This window comes from Vicugna pacos, chromosome 22, assembly GCF_048564905.1.
Source record: "Vicugna pacos chromosome 22, VicPac4, whole genome shotgun sequence".
Classification (NCBI taxonomy): Eukaryota; Metazoa; Chordata; class Mammalia; order Artiodactyla; family Camelidae; genus Vicugna; species Vicugna pacos.
In genome coordinates this window covers 7,382,612-7,401,669 of record NC_133008.1, presented here as the reverse complement: position 1 = coordinate 7,401,669, position 19,058 = coordinate 7,382,612, and the positions used below count along the sequence as shown (strand labels likewise).

Below are 19,058 nucleotides of genomic sequence, written 5' to 3'. Positions count from 1 at the left end.
GCAACAAATGTGAGGAAGGAGAATGTGTACACCAAAAACATTATTCTGAGGAGAAGCCCTATTAAAGAACGCAGAAGCAGTCAGTCCCAAGGTCAAAGTGTATTACGCAGAGGCTCTGTCTAGGGAAGAGTCTCCGTGTTGTACCAAGTGTGGTTGACCTTCAAAATCAGAGCCAGACATTAGATACTAGAGAATTCATACTGATAAATAAAAAGAGTCAATTTAGCAAATTTAAATTCTACCCCAGGGAAATAAAATTCCGTAACGTAAACCAAGCTCTTTGTAAAACAAAATTTTCCTAAAAGATGCATCTGAAGTCAAAGCATCTTGCTCCCTATTCCTCATGCTTGCCTTTCAAAGGGAACCGCCCAGTAAATACTGGGAGAGAAGAGTTTGGATATTCATCCTAATTTATCCATTTGGTTTTGGTCTTCTCCATGGACCCAGCTCTCTCTGTCACTGGCCCCAGCCTGGAGCTCATGAACACCATCCCTCAAAGGCATCAGAGGAAGGAGAACACAATGCTTGTTAGTTTATTCTGACGCCACTAACACCACAGAGGTGTATCTGATTTTCTTGAAATTGAGGGTTCATTTAAGGGAGTACACACGAGAAAGGAAAAAAACTGTACTCCAAGTGTGGCGTCCCCCAGATCCCAGGAGAAAAGCCCTGGAGGAGAAGGTTTTGACACAAATACCCTCGTGGGGGAGCCCCAGTTCCCTCTGCTCGCCCCCCACCCGCCCCCGTCCTGAGTGGGCCCAGCCTCTCTCAGGGGCTCTCACCCAAGGCCCGATCCCTCTGCACCAGCAAAATATGTACTCATCCGAAACGCAGACCCACAGAGCCCTGGTGGAAACCGTGCCTCCCTGACTCCAGTCCTGTGTTTCATTCTGGGGTCTACACATGCTCACGTGCTGCTCAGTCCCCAGATTCCGGGGGTTGGTGGAGGAGAGGAAGTCCGCTCCCACTGGGCCAAGCTCGGGGTTTCATCGCGATCTCTGAACGTCAAACCAGTGAGTGTAAGTTTAGTTCCTCTCCAGAGCAGGGACTCTCGGTGGCCGTTTCCCATCACGAGTGTTGTGTCTGGTTTGCAGTGAGGACAACGAAGCCAACACGTACAGGACAACAGGGCTTAGACGTGGCGGGTGAGCCCAGGCCTTTCGGAAGGCCAGCGCCACCCTGCTGGGCGTGGCCTCTGTGGGCCCCGCCCCGCCCCGCCCCAGACCCCTCCCCCGTGGCTCACTGCAGACCTGGGTCTTCGCAGCTTCCACCACGAAGTGAGGGAAAGGAAACAGCAGAGGAAGGGGAGCAATCGTCCCATTCACCCCCCGCCAACTAGCTACTTGGGGGCCTCTGCGTCCTCTCCCTTGGGTGGGGCCGCCGCGGTGGAGGTGGCCTTGAGGCTCCGCTTCCGCTTCTGCACGTTCTGCTCCGGGTGGAACAGGATGACGTAGGTTTTGGGTACGTAGAGCATGCCGAGGGACACCGACGCGCTCAGGCTTAAGGACACGGTCAGCGTGGTGGTTTGGATGTAGATCTAAGCAGTGGAGGAAGGGACCAGGTGGGACTCAGCCCAGCCCTCTCCCACCCTCCACCCCCTCCACCCCAGCCTGGAGGGGAGGCTGTTTCTGTCATGTGAATGGGACATCTGCAGAAGCAAAGGCCCTGTGGCATGATGAAGAAGTGGCGGTCATGGTGTGGCTCTGGTATAGGCAGGAAGGAGGCTGAGTGACACAGGACTGAGTGGGCAAGTGACCAAGAGAGGTTCATTCACAGAGAGCGAAATGGTCCATATGCCTAAAAAGGGCTAGAGCATGGTAATGAATGAATGACCATATTCTCCAGTGTATAAATGGTTGGACGAACCAAGACTGAGTAAAGGAGCAAGTGGGCAAACAAAAGGATGACAGGGCGAATAAAGAAATGTTCCACACGAATAAATGATTGCATGATGGTCACACACATGGACTGAAAGATTAATGGGTTGGCAGACATAAAGTACTGATTGAATAAAAACAAGTTAACTGATGGTTTAGAAGCATGAATGAACAAAGGAAGAGGGAATGACTAAGTGAACAAGCAGAGGGAGCTTGGACAGACAAGTGAGTGGACAGGTGTTTAAGTGCATGAATGAACCAGCCAGCCGAGCAATCATTCATGTGGTGGTCCAGCTCTTGGAACAACTGAGCCCTTCTGTGCACAGGCAGGAAGCAAACAAGGTGGTAAAACTGATGGGGGACCCCAGATTACCTTTTCAGCTGACTGGGCGGTGCCAAAGAAGATGGGCACAAAGGCCAGCCAGATGATGCACGTGGTGTACATGGTGAAGCCAATGGGCTTGGCCTCGTTGAAGGTCTCGGGCACGCCACGGGCCTTGATGGCGTACACCGTGCACGTGACCATGAGCAGCAGGCTGTAGCCCAGGCAGCCGATGAGGGACAGATCCGACATGTCGCACTTGAGCACCCCTCTGGCCTGCTCCGGGTCCACCGTCCGCTGCTCTTCGTAGTCGATCACGCTGTGTGGGGGCTGGGCCCCCAACCATGCCATCACTCCCACCACCTGCAGGAGCACAGTATTGGGGACCTGCCCACACTCACCCCTGACCGAGGTTTCTGGGAGATTAGGGTCACATGGAGGCTCCTGGCCTAGTGAGTGGGATGCTCAGACCTGAGAGCCACCATGGAGAGGGGCAGGCTGTCCAGGAGGGGACTGCCTGGGCAAAGGCCTGTGACACGGGCAGGTGGAGAGAAGGGACTGCAGCAGAGGTATGTGCTGGCTGGGCCAGGGTCCTCTGGATGTCCTCTGTCTCTATTTCAACCATTGCCAGTGCTATTTACTGAGCCCTGCAAGGTGCAGGGCCTGCAGGAAGAGGCTTTGGAATTGTGACCCTAAACATCTTCTCCACCTCCTGGGAACCCTCTGTTGTGAGGACACAGTGCCAGCTTGCAGGAGGAATCAGTGCATGCCCCAGGGATTAAGAACCAGGCCCAGCCAAGACGTTCCTTCTCACAGCCCTCCAAGGAGCCAGTACCATGTCCATTCTGTCCGTGTGGAAACACTAGCTTGATCCACTCTAGCAATAGCAAACTTAGTTCCTGAGGACCCCCTTCTTTTCCCAGGTCCAGAGAATTGGTGAACATTTCACATCCATCATGTTGCTAAATAACCTTGTGAAGTTGAAGGTGTGCCTCTTTGAAAAGGTCTGGGGTGTCTAGACAGGGAGGTATAACGTGGGGAGGCCACAGGTGAGCCAGGGGCACTGAATGGAGTCTAAGCATCTCTATCCCGGGGCGAGGGGCACCGTGGGGGTTTCAGGCAGGAAGCAGCAAGGTGCCTCCTGAGCATGGGCTGGGCACTGGGATTCTGGCCCTGGCAGGGGAGCTCAGGCCCTGCCCCGTGCAGGAAGATGGCGGCACCTTCCGGTCGTGGAGAATTGCGTGGACCGAGGCCTGTGGGTGGGAATGACCGTGTTATATGCAGAGCTGGGTAGGAAGAAGGGCTTGCCTGGAGTGGAGAGTGAGCTGTGTCCAGCTGGGCTGGGCACAGGCCCTCCACCCGGCCCTGAGAACGGGGCTGGCCCTGCAGTGTCATACAGTGTCGCACAATGTCGCACACACCTGTCTCTTAGTACCATTTGCACAGAGAACACCCAGTGCTTTCCAGACCCTGGGAGCCATCTCCAGTGATGCAATGTGACTATCTCAGAGAACACCCTGAAGGAATTCTGCTTTGGCTGCACCTACAGCATGAAATTCTGGCCATCCAAGGGACCGGACACCCTGGTCCACAGGAACGTCATTACAGCCTATGCCATTTGTCCAGGTTATCCAGGGACAGGGCAGCAGGAACTCCCTTTACGGAAACAGATGCTCTGCTTGGGAAAAATTCATTAGATTCTCTCTTTGCCCTATTTTTAAATGGGAGCCAAATTGTGCAAGAGCATGTTCAGTTTATGAAAATAATTTCACTGTTTTATATCAAAAACATCACTGGATGTTTGCTTGCACTCCCCACCTAACTGACCCATTTTCCTTCAAGGACGAAGCAGGAGAAACAGCGGCTGTTAAATGAGTTCTAGTTACAAAGAACAGTAGCACCCTATCTCCTGGGGCAATTTGTTTTTATTTATTCATTTTAAAATATTTTATTTATTTAGTTAGTTGTTTTAATGGAGGTACTGGGGATTGAACCCAGGACCTTGTGCATGCTAAGCACGTGCTCTACCATTGAGCTATTACCCTCCCCTCTATTTTTTTTTAACATAGAGGCCAAAATAGAAAAGAGTGACTGATTTTTAAAGTGGGGCTCAGTGCCCACCACCCACCTCCCCCGGCTCCATTCTGATCCGCCCACCCCGTCACTCACTTGGAGCCCGAGGACCCACCTGCACGGAGGTCAGGCTGAAGGTGATGACGAGCTGCGAGGTGGGGCTGATGAAGGGCGGGGGCGTGACCGAGCGCTTCCCTTGCTCAAAGATGCGGTAGATGCGGTTGGTCTTGGTGAGCAAGGCGGAGTAGCTGAGGGTGGTACCCAGGCCGAGGAAGAGCCTGCGGCAGGCGCAGACAGCCGCCCCGGGCTCGGCCACCATGAGGAAGGTGATGGCGTAGATGAGGAAGATGCCGGTGAGGAGGACGTAGCTGAGCTCGCGGCCAGAGGCCCTGACGATAGGCGTGTTGTTGTGTCGCACGAAGGTGGCCACCACCGTGGTGGTGGCCAGGATGCCCAGCACGGCCAGGAGGAGGGGCGGGGCCGCCCAGGGCGAGGACCAGGACAGGCGGACCACGGGTGTGGGGCGGCAGCCCGTGTGGTTGCGCGTGGGCCTCATGTGCCCCGGGCAGGCCTCGCACGTGAACTCGTCCACCTGGAAGCGGTACCCGTCACAGGCCTCGCAGTGCCAACAGCAGGGGACGCCCTTCACCATCTTTTTCCGCTCACCCGGCCCACAGGGGAGGCTGCACTGAGACGCAGGCACCTCGCGGAGGTCTCCCGACCACTGCAGGGCTTCCACCTGGGACAGAGGACACAGGCACCTGTGACTCCGGCCTCCGGGCAGGTGGGCCCGCCTGCCTGCGCCCGGGGCTCAGCGCGCGCCACTCACATCCAGCCTGAGGGTCTCCGCCCACTGGCCCACGGCCTGGTAGCCGCCACTGCCCGCACTGCCATTGGTCGCCTGGTACTGGAAGATGTCGTATCGCCCGGGTGCGTCCCCGTTCTCATTGAACATCACAGGGGTTCCTGCACTGCCTGGAAGGAGAGCCTGTCATCCTCAGCTGGTTCTCCAGCCCATCAAAGCCAGCCTCCTGCAGAGGCCACAGCCAAGCCAGGACAAAGGGAGAGCTTACTTAGCAAGCATGTGAAACGGTGCTGAGCGTCAGGGATCATCAGGGAAATGCAAATCAAAACCACAGTGGGTAGAGGGGGGAGGGTAGAGCTCAGAGGTAGAGCCCGTGCTTAGCATGCACAAGGTCCTGGGTTCAATTCCCAGTGCCTCCATTAAAAAATAAATAAATAAACCTAATTCCCTTCCCCTCAAAAATACAAACCCTACACCTCCTCACAACCACCTAAGATGGCCACTGTCAAAATCAACAGAAAATAAGTGTTGGCAAGGGTATGGAGACCTTGAAACCCTGTATTTTGCTGATGGGAATGTAACATGATGCAGTCACTACGGAAAATAATATGGCGGTTCCTCAAGAAATTAAACACAGAATCAGCACACGACCCAGTATCTCCACTTCAGGTATATCCCCAAAGGAAACGAAAGCAGCGACTCAAAGAGATATTTGTACGTTTATGTTCACAACAGCGTTATTCGCGATAGCTTAAACATGGATGAAACTCGTGTCTATCAGCGGATGGATGGATAAGCAAAATGTGGTGTATATGTACAACAGAATATTATTCCGCCTTGAAAAGGAAGGAAATTCTGACACATTTGACAACGTGGATGAACCTGGAGAACTTTGCGTTAAGTGAAATAAGCCAGTCACAAAAGGACAAATGCCGTGTGATTCCACTCATAGAGAGTAGTCAGATTCATAGAGACAGAAGGTGGCTGCCAGGGGCTGGGGGAAGGGGAAGGGGGAGTAATTGTTTAATGGGTACAGAGTTTCAGTTTGGACAATGCAGAGTTCTAGCCATTGGCTGCACAACACTGTACACCACTAAACTGTTCACTTAAAGAACAGTTAAGCTAGTAAGTATTATGCTATGTGTATAGTTACCGCAGTTTAAAAAAAAATAAGGAAGAGCGTAACTGTCCAGGCAGAGGAAGAGTTCAAGCTTGTACAAAGCTATCAGTCTGAACCATCAGCTTGCTTTCTTTTAGAAGCTTGCTCTGCCAGCTTGAAGAGCTGTTCTGGAGTGATATTAAGTCACACTATTTAGCAGAGAGCTTGGCAGAGAAAAGGTGCTCAATATTTGGTGGAAGAGCAGAATTTTTAATTTTCTAAAGGATCGTAACTGAACACAAATGTATCTCTCTCCACAAACCGTAGCACAGCTGAGTCCATCTGGGCCTTTTCAGAAGCCCTCATGCTGAGCCCTGCCAGGTCCTCCGCTGGTACCAGGGGGAAAGACTCATGCCTCACAGAGCCCAGGGCCTGGCTGGGGAGACACTTGGAAGCCTGAGACTCAGAGTGTGCAGCATGTCCACAGTGCCTTTGCACAATCTGTGCTGTGATCCAAGCATGCCCCGAGAGACCAGACGCCTCCAAACTCTGCGATGCAGGGGAGAGTTGTGTGTGACCCTCTGAGGGTCCCAGGCAGAAGGGGTCACAGAGAAGTTCCCTGACACCTGGAATTTGCAGGCTGGGGCAGGGGGAGCTGAAGCCTGGGGAAAGAGTGTTAAAAACTGGTTCCCAGAACGTGGCTTGAGTCTTCAGCTCTCAGGCCAGGGCTTCCGCACTATACCCTTCTCCTTTGCCATCCCTTCCATCCTGAGTCATCCCAGGTCCCAAGAACCCCATCCCAGCAGGCTTCCCCTCATTCACTTCAGGGCTCTGGCTCCCACTCACCATTGAAACGTACGGCTCGAATATACTGCAGCAGCGTCCGCCCGTCGGTGGGCTCCATGGCTGGGCACAGGCCTGTGTGCCCAGGGCAGAGAGCCTGGTGCATGCTGTGCAGGGCGTGGGCAATGGCGTACACAGCATCGATCACAAACTGTACCTTCCCCTCCTGCTCGTAGGCAGAGTCCCGGCCGATGCGTTCCTCGCCTGTCCTAGGGATGCCCAGAGGAAGTGCGACTGGCCCCCAGGTGCCCGACCTGGCCTCCCACCTTCTCCTTCGCCACCCCCGTCACCCTGGACAGCTCTCACCTGTGCATTTGCGGGTGGAATCGTCTGACTGGGTACCTGAGCTGGTCAGTTTGCAGTTAAAATTCTCTTCCCAGAACTCGGCAAACCAGATGTTCCGGCGATTATTCTCCAGGGAGCGAGTCATGAAGTACTGGTCAAACCCTGCAAGAGAGGGAGGGTGGGTGACAACCATCTGAGCCAGCAACAGCTCACCACCTGTATCCCATCACCACTTGCTCACTTTGTAGCTGGGGGTGTCCATGTGACCAAGTTCTGGCCTGGCCGGTGAAAGGGTTCCAGGGTAAATTTGCATCCGGATGCAAACTCAGAGCCTCACCACATGAAAGACTTTTTTATGCTGCCCCTTCTTTCCTGGTTAGAATGCTGCTGTGAAGATGTAATGGGTGGAGCTTCAGCAGCCACTTTGTCAATAAGATACCACAATCATGAAGACATATAACAACCACAGAGGATGGTGGAACAGAAGTGGGGACAGAGCTCAGGGCTCTGAGAATGTCATTCACTCACTGCCTCAAACATGAAGTCACCCCTACTTTCAGACCTCTTTTATTGTGATGAAATGCTTTGATTGTTAGAACCACTCCCAGTCTAGTTTGTCGCCTGCAACTGAATGCATTCTAAGGGAAAGAAAGAGTATGAGGGTGGGTGTACACCCCCAAAAGGCTGGAGCCCCTGGGGGTCAGGGCTTAGCCTTTAAAAGTGTTTGCTTTGTAAAACAGCCCTGAAACACCTTATCAAGGAGCCTTCAGTCTAGCCTTTGGGAAAACAAGCAATCCTGTTCTAAAGTGAACATCTTTCCTGCATTTTTCCACATATTCACAGGCAGGATGGTGGAGGAGGGGAGGAAAGGTAGGCTTCATCATTTGATCAGCAGGACATTATGTCCCACATCCATGGTTTCTCTTCTTCTCACACCTACCCTCAAATTACAATACCTCTGCCAGAACCAGGAATACAGGCATTGCATTAAAACAAAACTAAACAAACCAACAAAACCTAATAATTCTCCACCTTGTACAGTGGGATGTGCATTTCCTCATTTGCCAACTCATTCAAACACTGCTTGGAGGGGTGGAATCACAGAATCTCAGAATTCTAGAATCTGGGAATCCTAGAAGGGACCTGGATCATGGTGCAATTTTACAAAAGGGGGAAATGCGCACCTTCAAGAGGGGATTGTGGGGAAGGACAAGCATGGGTGGGAGATGCAGTGGGGGAGGGCATTCCCATCCTCACCATCGATGGAGGCCCTTTTGGGCAGGATGGTGATAGCCCCCACGGCCACATCCTCCAGGTTCAGGACAGGTGAGATCTTGGCTCCCCAGCTGTCTGAGCCAACCCACAGGAAGTGACCGGTCAGGTTGGCCTGGCGTGCAGCCTCCAGGACCCTCCTGGTAAGAACAGCGCGGGAGTGAGTAAGCGCTGAGATCCTCCTCCAACTTAGCTCTGATCACTTCTCAGTTTTCTCTCTCCATCTACCCCATTCCGCATCATTCATCAGACCCTTATTTATCAGGAAAAGAAGGATGTGGGGTGTTAAGGACACTCGCCCTGAGTTTCTCAAGTAGTAAAGGATCCAGCCAGGCTCCCACCCCAGTCCCGCCCTCTTGTTCTGTGTACTGTAGCCACTTCCTGCTGCCTGGAGCAAGGGACTCCCTTCTCTTGCTAGAGCTCAGGCCAGGGTCTGTGGCCTCCGGCTGACACCCTCCTGCCACTGGGAGTCCTTCCCTGACAGCTCATTTCCTGCACTTACTGTGCCAGCCAGTCTCTCCCCCACTGGGAATGATAAAAGCAGATATGTATTCTTGTGTGTTTCCCTGGCTAGGCTTGGAGCATCTCCACCCAGACTAGGCCTGGTTCACTTCTGGGGGCCCCAGACAGATGGTAGTGGGAAAGGTGTGTAGGGGCAGGAATATGGGGGGCGGCTGAAAGAGGGAAAGGGAGAAAAGGAGAACTGACGTGGCTGGAATGTGTGAGAAGAGGCGGTGGGGCCTTCAAGGAGAGCTTCTGAAGAACATGGTGACTGATCGCGCCATCCATCCCACCTGATATCATCCTCGTTGGCAAAGATAATGATGCCCCGGGCGTTGGGTGTCTCCATGAGTCTCCTGATTACTTTATTGAATTCTCCAGGCTTCGGTTCCCTGGGAATCTTGATGGACTGAGCAATACAGACCCCCCCTGGGTGTCGGAGATGTCAAAGTCAGCTCTGGTCCCACCCATTCACCCACCGGGGCCGCCACCGCGCATGACTGTGGCAGGGGCTGAGTCCTCCAAAGGAAAAGGGCACCAGCCCACAGCAGGCACCATGCAGGCTCCCCCTCATGGACCCAGTGTCCCATCTCACAGCTATGCCCTGTCTGATGGCCCCTCTGTAGGCTCCTTCATGCCTCAGAACCCCCTGCCCCCAGCTCACCAGCCTCTCGGGAGATCTGCACAAAGGCCTCCACCCCGCTCTCGCCATAGTTGCCCTCTGAGGCCAGTGTGGACACGTAGTTCCATCCCAGTGCCCGCACGATGTCCACCATGGCCTGGGCCTGGTAGGAGTCAGGTGGCACCACGCGGGAGAAGAAGTCGTAGCGTGTGGAGTCGCTGAGCTCAGGGGCTGTGGAAGCGTAGCTGATCTGGGGTATCTGGAGTGGGGAAGGACACCTGGGCTGTGGATGGAGGGTCAGTGACCCCAGGGAGGGAAGGTAGTGAGAACCCAGGACTCAGGGTGGGGAGCATGGAAGTTTGGAGTTATGGTACTGGGGGCAAGCTAAAACAGCCAGGTGGAGAAGCTGGAAGGTGTGGAGAAGGATCTGCATTTTGTGAATGGGTCTGACAGAATACAGGAGGTAGGAGGGTCTAGAGGAGAGGGCCGGACCACCACATGCGGTTGCATGGGCATGTCCCAGGCAGTAGGGAAGTGGGGGTTCCCGTCCAGATTGTGGCCAATGCAGCCGCTAGGCATAGGCTGCATCTGCCTGGGAAAAGGGACAACTGTCAGCCCCAGGGGAAGACGCGTTTCCCTCATTCACACAAAGGGGTGGTCCGTGCAGGTGGGTGGCAGCCCCTGCAGGGGCAGAGCAGGCAGGGGAGCAGGGGAGGGGATGTTTGATGGAAGGCTGTGTCTGGCCAAAAGTAAGGTCTTGTTCGGAACTGGGTTTATCTGTGTGCATTAGAGTGATTAACAGCGGGGATTACGGCTGAGCTGATCCAGGAGAAGCGGGTGGGGTGGGGCTGGGGGCAGTAAGTGGGAAAGAAGAGCGGAGAATGGCGGCAGAAAAGCCAAGAAGAGAGAGGCTAGCAGAGAACAGGGGTGAATCCCTCGGGTTAAAGAAAGACACGCTCACCGCCTTGCTCCCTTTGGGGAGCAAGTGGGAGCTGAGGTGAAAATCAGAGAGGGCGGAGGTTCTGGAAGAACCTGGCTGGAGCTGGTCTTGGGGGGTTAGGGAGGTTTGAAGCGGGACGCAGAGAGAAAGGGTGGAGCATGAGACGTTATGGAAAGGGGAGGGGACCAGCAGAAGGAAAGAGGGAAGGAGGAAGGGGGAACAGAGAGAGACAGAGGGACAGGAAGACCGGGGGCTCGAGAGAGACACTTTAATCTTCAGAACAACCGTCCCAGACAGACTTGCGTCTGGCGCAGGGGACAGGGTTTCCTTGTGAATTAGTGTGACTCTTCCCGGGAGACCAGACCTCGGCCACCCCCCGGGCAAGGAGGGCCGGAGAGAGACTCCGGACCTCGAGCCCTCACCGCAAACAGGCGCAGCACGTTGGCGACCATGATGGAGACGGAGCTGGCCGAGGCTCCCACGACGGCCACCACGCGCTCGGGGGGCGCGGCGCGCAGCGGCGGGGCGCCTCCGGGACAGCGCACGGCCGCCTCGTCGCCGTCGCCGCGGCCGCGGATCAGCGCCTGCACGAAGCTCAGCGCCTGCTCCAGCGCGTACGTGTCCCGCGAGCAGGTGTCGAGCAGCCGCGCGCCCAGGCGCACGCCGGGCAGCAGCGCGGGGTCGGCGTTCACGCGGTCCAGCGCGTACAGCATGGCCTCGAGCCGGTGCACGCCCTGCTCCTTCTTCAGCGGCCCGCACGCCCGGCCCGCCGCGCCCCGCGCGTGCACCGGGAACAGGCCGCCCAGCGTCAGGCCGCCCGCCAGGCGCACCGAGCCCGCGCCGCCCGCCACGCCCGCCTGCGCCAGCGCCAGCAGCGGCGCCAGCAGCGCCGGCAGCCCCGCCATCGGCCCGCGGGGCTGCGGGGGAGAGCGGGGCCGGAGCACGCGCTGAGCTCCTGGCGGAGGAAGCCCCCGAGGCTCGGGGAGAGCGCAGGCGAGCAATGAATAAACGTGGGCCGTGCCAGCTGGAGAAGAGATGGAGGGGGGTGTCAACTCAGCCAGCCTTCCCAGGCCGCCTGGCTCTGCCACCTTCTGAGCCCCATCACCCGGGCCCCCCTGCCCGACCGCTGTCTCCGCCGCTCCAGTCCTGCTCCCTCCCCTCCCCGACAGCCCCGGGCCTCGCTTCCTCCAGGCGCACCCTCAGTGCACACCTGGGCATCATTTGTGGCCACACTCACCTGCGCCAGCCGCTGTCGGTCCAGGACAGGGCAGTGACAGATGCAGAGCGCCCTGAGGGAGAGAGGATTTAAGGATTCTGGGGAAGGGATGAGAGGCCGCCCTAAGGGCGGAGACCCCTCCTGAGCAAGGGGTGTGCGCAGAACTGGCCCTCTCCATATCTCCTTTCGCTCCCTCTCCTTCTGCCTGGGTCCGTTTCTTTCCTGTCTTTGGATATGTGTCTGACACCCATACTCTGTCCTTCTCTGTCTCCTGGTCTCTCCCTGTCTCTCTGTCTCTGGCTTTCTCCACCCACCCTCTCCTTTTTCTCTCTCTTCTCTTTCTCTCTCTGTCAGTGTCTCCTTCTCTCACTGTCTCTCTGTCTCTTACCCTTTTTCTGTCTCTCCTCTCTTTCCTAGCCACCAGTGTCTTGGCTCCAGCTGCCTAAGGTACTTCTCAACTTTCCCCTTGCAAAACCCTGCAGGAAACCAGTGAGTGGAGGGAGGAAGGAGCACAGGGTGAGCGAACTGAATGCCCTTGGACGGGAGAAGGGAGAACAGGGCTGAGCACGAAGGAGGCGTGAGCAAGCAGACTTTTAATATTAGCAAGGACTCTGCTTAACACAAGCACAACCCCGCAGAGAAGAGACTGCTACCATCAGCCCCATTTTGCAGATGCGGAAATGGAGACCTCAAGGAGTTAAGTGACTCACCCAAGGTCACACAGTTGACATGTGTCAGTATCAGGATTTGTACCCAGGTTGCTGGGAGACGACGACCAGCTCTCACTGCCTTTGAAGGAGGGCAGGGACAGGGCTGACTCACCCTGCAGCTCCCACCCCCACCTCTTGCATCGGATGATGGAGTCCTGAGGAATTGTTCCTCTAGTGGTGTAGAAAGACTTCCTGGGCGCTGGGGTCTGAAGCAGTGAAGAGCCCTGGGAGGCTCCCTGTACCTGAGTTTCCCCATCTCATGTTTCAGGCCAAGATGAGGGGGACTGGCCAAAAGATGCTCTTACCATCACCCCCATCTAGGGCCCTGGATTTGCCTTGCTGATGCTGAGAGCGAAGTGCATCCTGGAGACAGGTGGTGAGCTCCCAGCCCCAGGGATTAGCAGGCCCGTGCTAAGGGGGCCTGAGCCGGCTTGGGCTCCATTAGAGAGGGTGGATTAGGGCGGCCGCGGGGATTTGGGCAAAGCTGGCAGAGGGTGCAAACAAAAGCCCCATGTCGCCCTTCTCTCTTCCCTCACCACATCCAAAGCCCCCGAGGGTCTCTGTTTTCAGAAATGCCCAGGCACCTGTCCCTGGTAGAAGCCATGCATCAGGAGGTCTGGCTTGGCCTTTACCCACTTTACAAGTGGGAAAGAACGGGGCACCAGCTAAGTGCCCCATCCACTGCCCTAATCCACCCTAACGGAGCCCAAGCTTGACATTGCAAAGGTCACTTTTTGACCTTTTATGGTCAGCCTGGAAATTGTCATGGCGCCTGTGGATGTGCCATGTAGCTCAAGGTCTGCTGGAAGTCGAATCTTCCGCCATCTTGGTTCTAACCAATTACATTTCTCAGTTGCTGTGTCATTATTTTCATGGTTGTGCCCTGCCCCGTTCCTCCTATCTCACCAGCGTTACACAAGCATTAGGGTAAGTTACAGAGCTGGGATAGTAAAGCCAAGTCAGGCTAACTTGGAACTAGGCTATTACCCCCTGGGTTATGCAGGTGACAGCAGTTGGTGTGCATCTTTCTAACCATGCATTCCTCCCCTCTTGTAATCTTGACAGGAAGGGAAGAGAGTGCTACAGAAATTACAACTTGTTTATTTTGAACATGTGGTTTTTTTGATTCTTGGGGAATTCCAACTCCGGAATTCCTCTGGAAGCAAGAGTCTCTCACCGCATCTATTAATTTACTAGGGCTGCCATAACAGAGCACCACAGATTTAGTGACCTAAACAACAGGCTTTATTGTCTCACAGTTCTGGAGCCTGGAAGTCTGAAATCAAGGCGTCAGCAGGGTTGGTTCCTCCTGGGGGCGGTGAGGGAAGGCTCTGCCCCATTCTCTCTCCTTGGCTTCTAGATGGCTATCTTCTCCCTGTGTCTCCACATCGTCTTCCATCTGCACGTCCCAAGCTGCTTCTTATAAAGACGCCAATCATGCTGGATTAGGGCCCGCCCTTATGACTTAATTTCCCCTGGATTACCTCTGTAAAGACCTGTCTCCAAATAAAGTCACATTCTAAGGTATTGGAGATTAGGGCTTCAATATATGAAATCAGCTCATAACACATCAAAAAACTTTGCAAATGAGCTTTCTCCCAAGGCTGCCAGCCCTTTGCTTTGGGATAATAATAACTCTTCACACGGGTTATGAGGTGAGTGGAGGCAGCCTGAGCTGAGGATCTGACACTGCGGACTCAGTAATGTTATTCAGGTGTGATATATATTTGAGCAACTGTCCATTTTCAAGGGCCTATTTGCTAAATATCAGGGTATTCATTGAGAGATACTGCCTAATTGTTGCTGTTTTTAATAGCAAAGTCTTTAACCAAAATACCCATTTTCTTCAAAATTAAGAGAAATCAAAGTGAAGAAAGCCATAGAATGAATCTGAGGGACGTTATCTCACATACAGTGTGGAACAGGGGTCAAGAAAAAAATTTTTTTATTTAATGGAACTTAGATTTAATGGAATTTTCTCCATAACACACAGTGTCAGTGTATGATCATAGCAAACAATTTTTTTTAATTGAAGTAGAGTTGATTTACAATGTCATGTTAGTTTCTGGTTACAGCAAAGTGATTCGGATATATACATACATATATGTGTGTGTGTATACATATGTGTATATATATGTATGTATATTCTATTTCATATTCTTTTCCATTATGGTTTATTATAGGATGTTGCATATAGTTCCCTGTGCTCTGCAGTAGGATCTTGCTGTTTATTTTATCTAGTAGTTTGTATCTGCTAATCCCAAACTCCTGATTTATCCCTCCCCCACCCCCTTTCATAACCATAAGTTTGTTATATGCTGTGAGTCTGGCAAACAACTTTTTTTTTAAGAGCCATATGATAGGCCCCCTCGCCAATCTGGTCAAGTCCTAATCCCCAGGACCTGTGAATGTTACCTTATATGGCAGAGAGAACTTTGCAGATGTGATTAAATTAAGGATTTTGAGATGAAGAGATGACGCTAGATTAAACTGGCGGGCCCCATGTATTCATAAAAGTCTTTATGAGAGAGAAGGCAGTGTGAAGATGGAAGAAGGGAGAGATCTGAAATACTCAGTGCTGGCTCTAAAGATGCAGAAAGGAGCCACAAGCCCGGGAATGCGGCCCCAAGACCTGGAACAGACAAGGAAACGGATGGTCCCCTAGAGCCTCCAGGTCTGCAGGTCTTCTGGCACCTTGATTTTGACCCAGTGAAATTGATTTTAGAGCGCTGTGAGCAAATACGCTCGTGTTGTTTTAAATAACCAAATTTGTGGCGATTTGTTACAGCAGCGATAGAAAACTAATACAGTCCGGTTGATAAGTATTTCCAGCCTCGCAGGCCGTCCAGTCTCTGCTGCAGTGATTCAACTGTGCTGCTGTGGCAGGAGCGGTCATGGCCGAGCTCTGGGGCCAGCCTCAGGGACGGGGCCAGGCGGGCACGCAGGCCCTAGCCGCTTGTGTGAATGGGATTCCCGTTCTTAGTACCAACTTAGGTCAGGAACCCCAACCAGTAGGTTTGATTTGGGGTCTGTTGGACCAGCTGGAGGCCGAGAGAGAGAGAGAAAGAGAGAGGGGGAGAGAAAGAGAGAGAGAGAAAGAATGTCTCCTATTAAGAAAGGTGAAAGTACTCTGGATAAGGGTTGATGCCACTGAGTTAGGAAGACCACGCAGAAGTGTTTCTGAGAGAGAAAGCAGAGGGCCACGATGAACTAGGAGAGATTATGGGAGTCGAAGGGGTATGGGAAACAGTCCCGTTTTCTCCAACCGTATGCTCTCAGCTGTGTTGGTTTTACTTGCATTCAGATCCCCTTACTTGAAGTGTAAAATTTATTTTATTTCATTTTTTAAATTGAAGTACAGTCAGTTAGAATGTGTCAATTTCTAGTGCACAGCACAACGTCCCAGTCATGCATATACATACATATATTCGTTTTCACATTCTTTTTCATTAAAGTTTGTTGCAAGATATTGAATATACTTCCCTGCACTATACAGAAGTAATTTTTTAAATCTATTTTTATATATAGTGTTTATCACTTGCAATCTCAAACTCCCAGATTTATGCCTTCTTACCCCCTTTCCCCCGGTAACCGTATGATTGTTTACTATGTCTGCGAGTCTTTCTGTTTTGTAGATGAGTTCATTAGTGTCCTCTTATTTCTTTTTCTTTTCTTTTTTTTAGATTCCACATATGACTGGTATCATATGATATTTTTCTTTCTCTTTCTGGCTTATTGAAGTGTAAAATATTAATGTGCTAGGGAAAAAAATTCTCACACAAACCAAGACACCTTGCCCGTCACACCGGACTAATCCATCATGCAGAAGTACGCATTGCAGCAGCACATACTCTTCCTAAAAAGATTCAGAATAGAAAAAAAGAAAACATCTTACAATATGTTTTATGAGACTAATCCATCACGAGGACCAGAAAGAAAATTTCCAGCCAAACCAAGAAGCACAGATACAAAAATCCTTGTCAAAACATTTGCAAAATGAAGAACATAAAAACATCAGAATCAAGTCTGTTGTGTCCCAGAAATGCACTTTAGCAGATTAGTGATTTAGGAAATTTATTAATGTAATTCACTGCATTAACAGATTAAAGGAAAAAAATGATTATCTAAATGGATGCAGAAAAACATTTGCAAACATCCAATATTCATTCATAACTTTAAAAATTTAGCAATCTAAGGATTGTCTTTAACCTGATCAAGTTATCTACTGAGAGCCTCCAGAAGATACTGTATTCAGAGATAAGTCATTTCAAGTATTTATTTCCCTTAAAACCAGAGCAAAACAATCCAGTTGATCCTTAACAATGTGGGGTTTAGGGGCATTGACCCTCTTCACAGTCAAAAATCCACGTATAACTTAGAGCCAACCTTCCATAACCATGGCTTTGCACCCACAGAGTCAATCAACCATGGATTGTGTAGCACTATGGTATGAATTCGTTGATTTAAAAAATCAGTGTATAAGCGGACCCATGCAGTTTAAAGCTGTGTTGTGTGTCAACTATAATTCCCATGACCACTCCCTCTAGGGGGCGCTAGTCAGAGCCAAGAGAAATAAATGTAATGACTAAATTAAAATGAACAACTCTATCTCAACAAATCTGGAAAAAAATTCTAAAGAAAATACAATTTAAAGAGATTGCAATGAAAAAAGTATGTCCACAACTCTTATCGTTTGGTGTGTGGTTGCCTACTGTATTATTAAGGATTCTGCGGAGAAACAGAACATGAATAAGTTAGAAGGAATCAGCTCATGTGACTGTGGAGGCTGAGAAGTCTCAGATCTACAGTCGGCAAGCTGGGGGCCTGGGAAGGCTGATGGTGTCATTCCAGTCCAAGTCCAAAGGATTGAGAACTGGGAGAGCCCATGGTGTAAATTCCAGAACAAAAGCCAGAGGCTCAAGATCCAAAAAGAACCAATGTTTCAGTTTGAATCTGAAGGCAGGGAAAAGACCAACGCTCCAGTTTAAGGCAGTCAGGCGGCGTTCCCTGTTACTCGGAAAAGAATTAGCCTTTTCCTTCTATCCAGGCCTTCAACTGATTGCCCGAGGTCCACTTACATCATGCAGGGCAATCTGCATTGTTCAGTCTATCAATTCAAATGTTAATCTCAAAAAAGTGTTAATTTCATCCAGAAACACCTTCACAGGCAGACATATCCAAAATAACGTGTGACCAGGTACCCGGGCACCCCATAGCCTATTCAGGTTGAAACAATGAATTAATCACAAGCCTACCTTCTGTCAACTTGGCCCCCACAGGCAGCTCTTTAAACCACACTCGATCTCTACGTAAAGACAATAACAAGCTCATACTTCCACCCGACATAATACAACTATCCTGCCTCCAACCCCAAACTCACTAACCTCTTCCCCAGAAGAGGCGGTAACAACCTTGAGTGATGTTTCCTCTTCTCCTTGATATCCTGTGTTACAGAAACCTGTATCCTGTAGAGAGACCAAGTGACACTCGGAGGGTTGGGGAACTCGGGTTTCCCAAGGAACCCGAGAGGAGTTAACACTCCAAGCTCTGGACCCCGTCTGTAGGTTTACACAGGCTTTTAGGTTTCAGTTAAGTTCATGTCATATGCAAATGAGGTGTTAGGAGTGGACCAATCAGGAGTGAGCTTTTGGGAACAAATGGAATTTTAGTGCTAAGTTCCATTTTCCTAGAAGCAAACTGTTTCACAGAAGTACAAAAGTGGGAAGGCAGTGGCCCTGGCTGGGAGGTCTTGCTGGTCCCTTTGTGGGTTTTGCCCCTTCAACTGAAATATTATGATGTCAAGTTAACAATACTTAAATACTACGATATGAAATCAGTACATCTTGTGTTACATGAGAAGAGAATAAGAGAAGAAAACAAAGATTATAAACAAGCATGTTCATCATGAGACAATGAACTTATGATAGGACATGTCCTATCTCATGTCATGTCCTCATGTCTATAACCAGTCACATGGTCATAGCTGGTATTTATAACCACCTTCTTCCACTACCTATTTTGTATTCCCTTTGCCTTCAGCAAGCACCTCAGCTGGTTACAGTTTTTGGCCTGGTTGGATGATCTAAACCTTCATTCCTGAAGGGCCTGGGCCATTAGTAATCCTGCCTGGATTGGGTTGGTATAGTTTTCCGCTGACCTTAATCACAGGGCATGGTAATACTAAAGATGCCCTAAGAGAGCACTGGTATTCCAGACATGCTCTTCCTCACCTCCATTGTGAGTTACAGTCCGGTTTCCCCTTGGTGTTCAGCATCACTCACCCCAGCCAACATTGTATGTCTCCTTTGCTTGTTGACTCAGAGACATGAGGAACCCAAAGTGGTTCTCTTAATTTCCAGTTCAGTGAAATCATTGTTGTGTCTTCTGGTGGAAGTTTTTTTTCTCTCTGGAACTAAGACCTCTAGGCTAGCAGAATGTAGCTTTGCAGGAATAAGAAGCAAAAATATTACTAGTGGGTTTCTAGGAGTAAGAG

General features: G+C 51.4%; 1 protein-coding gene across 1 annotated transcript; it reads right to left on the bottom strand.

The window, feature by feature from the left end:
• Positions 1 to 1,339: 1,339 nt before the first annotated feature.
• Positions 1,340 to 11,920, bottom strand: GRM6 (glutamate metabotropic receptor 6). The gene is made up of 11 exons (XM_031689275.2): positions 11,877 to 11,920; positions 11,062 to 11,556; positions 9,742 to 9,958; positions 9,371 to 9,506; positions 8,562 to 8,716; positions 7,326 to 7,466; positions 7,023 to 7,223; positions 5,102 to 5,247; positions 4,388 to 5,011; positions 2,251 to 2,562; positions 1,340 to 1,537 (listed from the first exon to the last, which is right to left on the bottom strand). The coding sequence occupies exons 2-11, from the start codon at positions 11,542 to 11,544 to the stop codon at positions 1,340 to 1,342; spliced, it is 2,613 nt and encodes an 870-aa protein (XP_031545135.2). The 5' UTR covers positions 11,545 to 11,556; positions 11,877 to 11,920.
• Between the last annotated feature and the right edge of the window lie 7,138 nt (positions 11,921 to 19,058).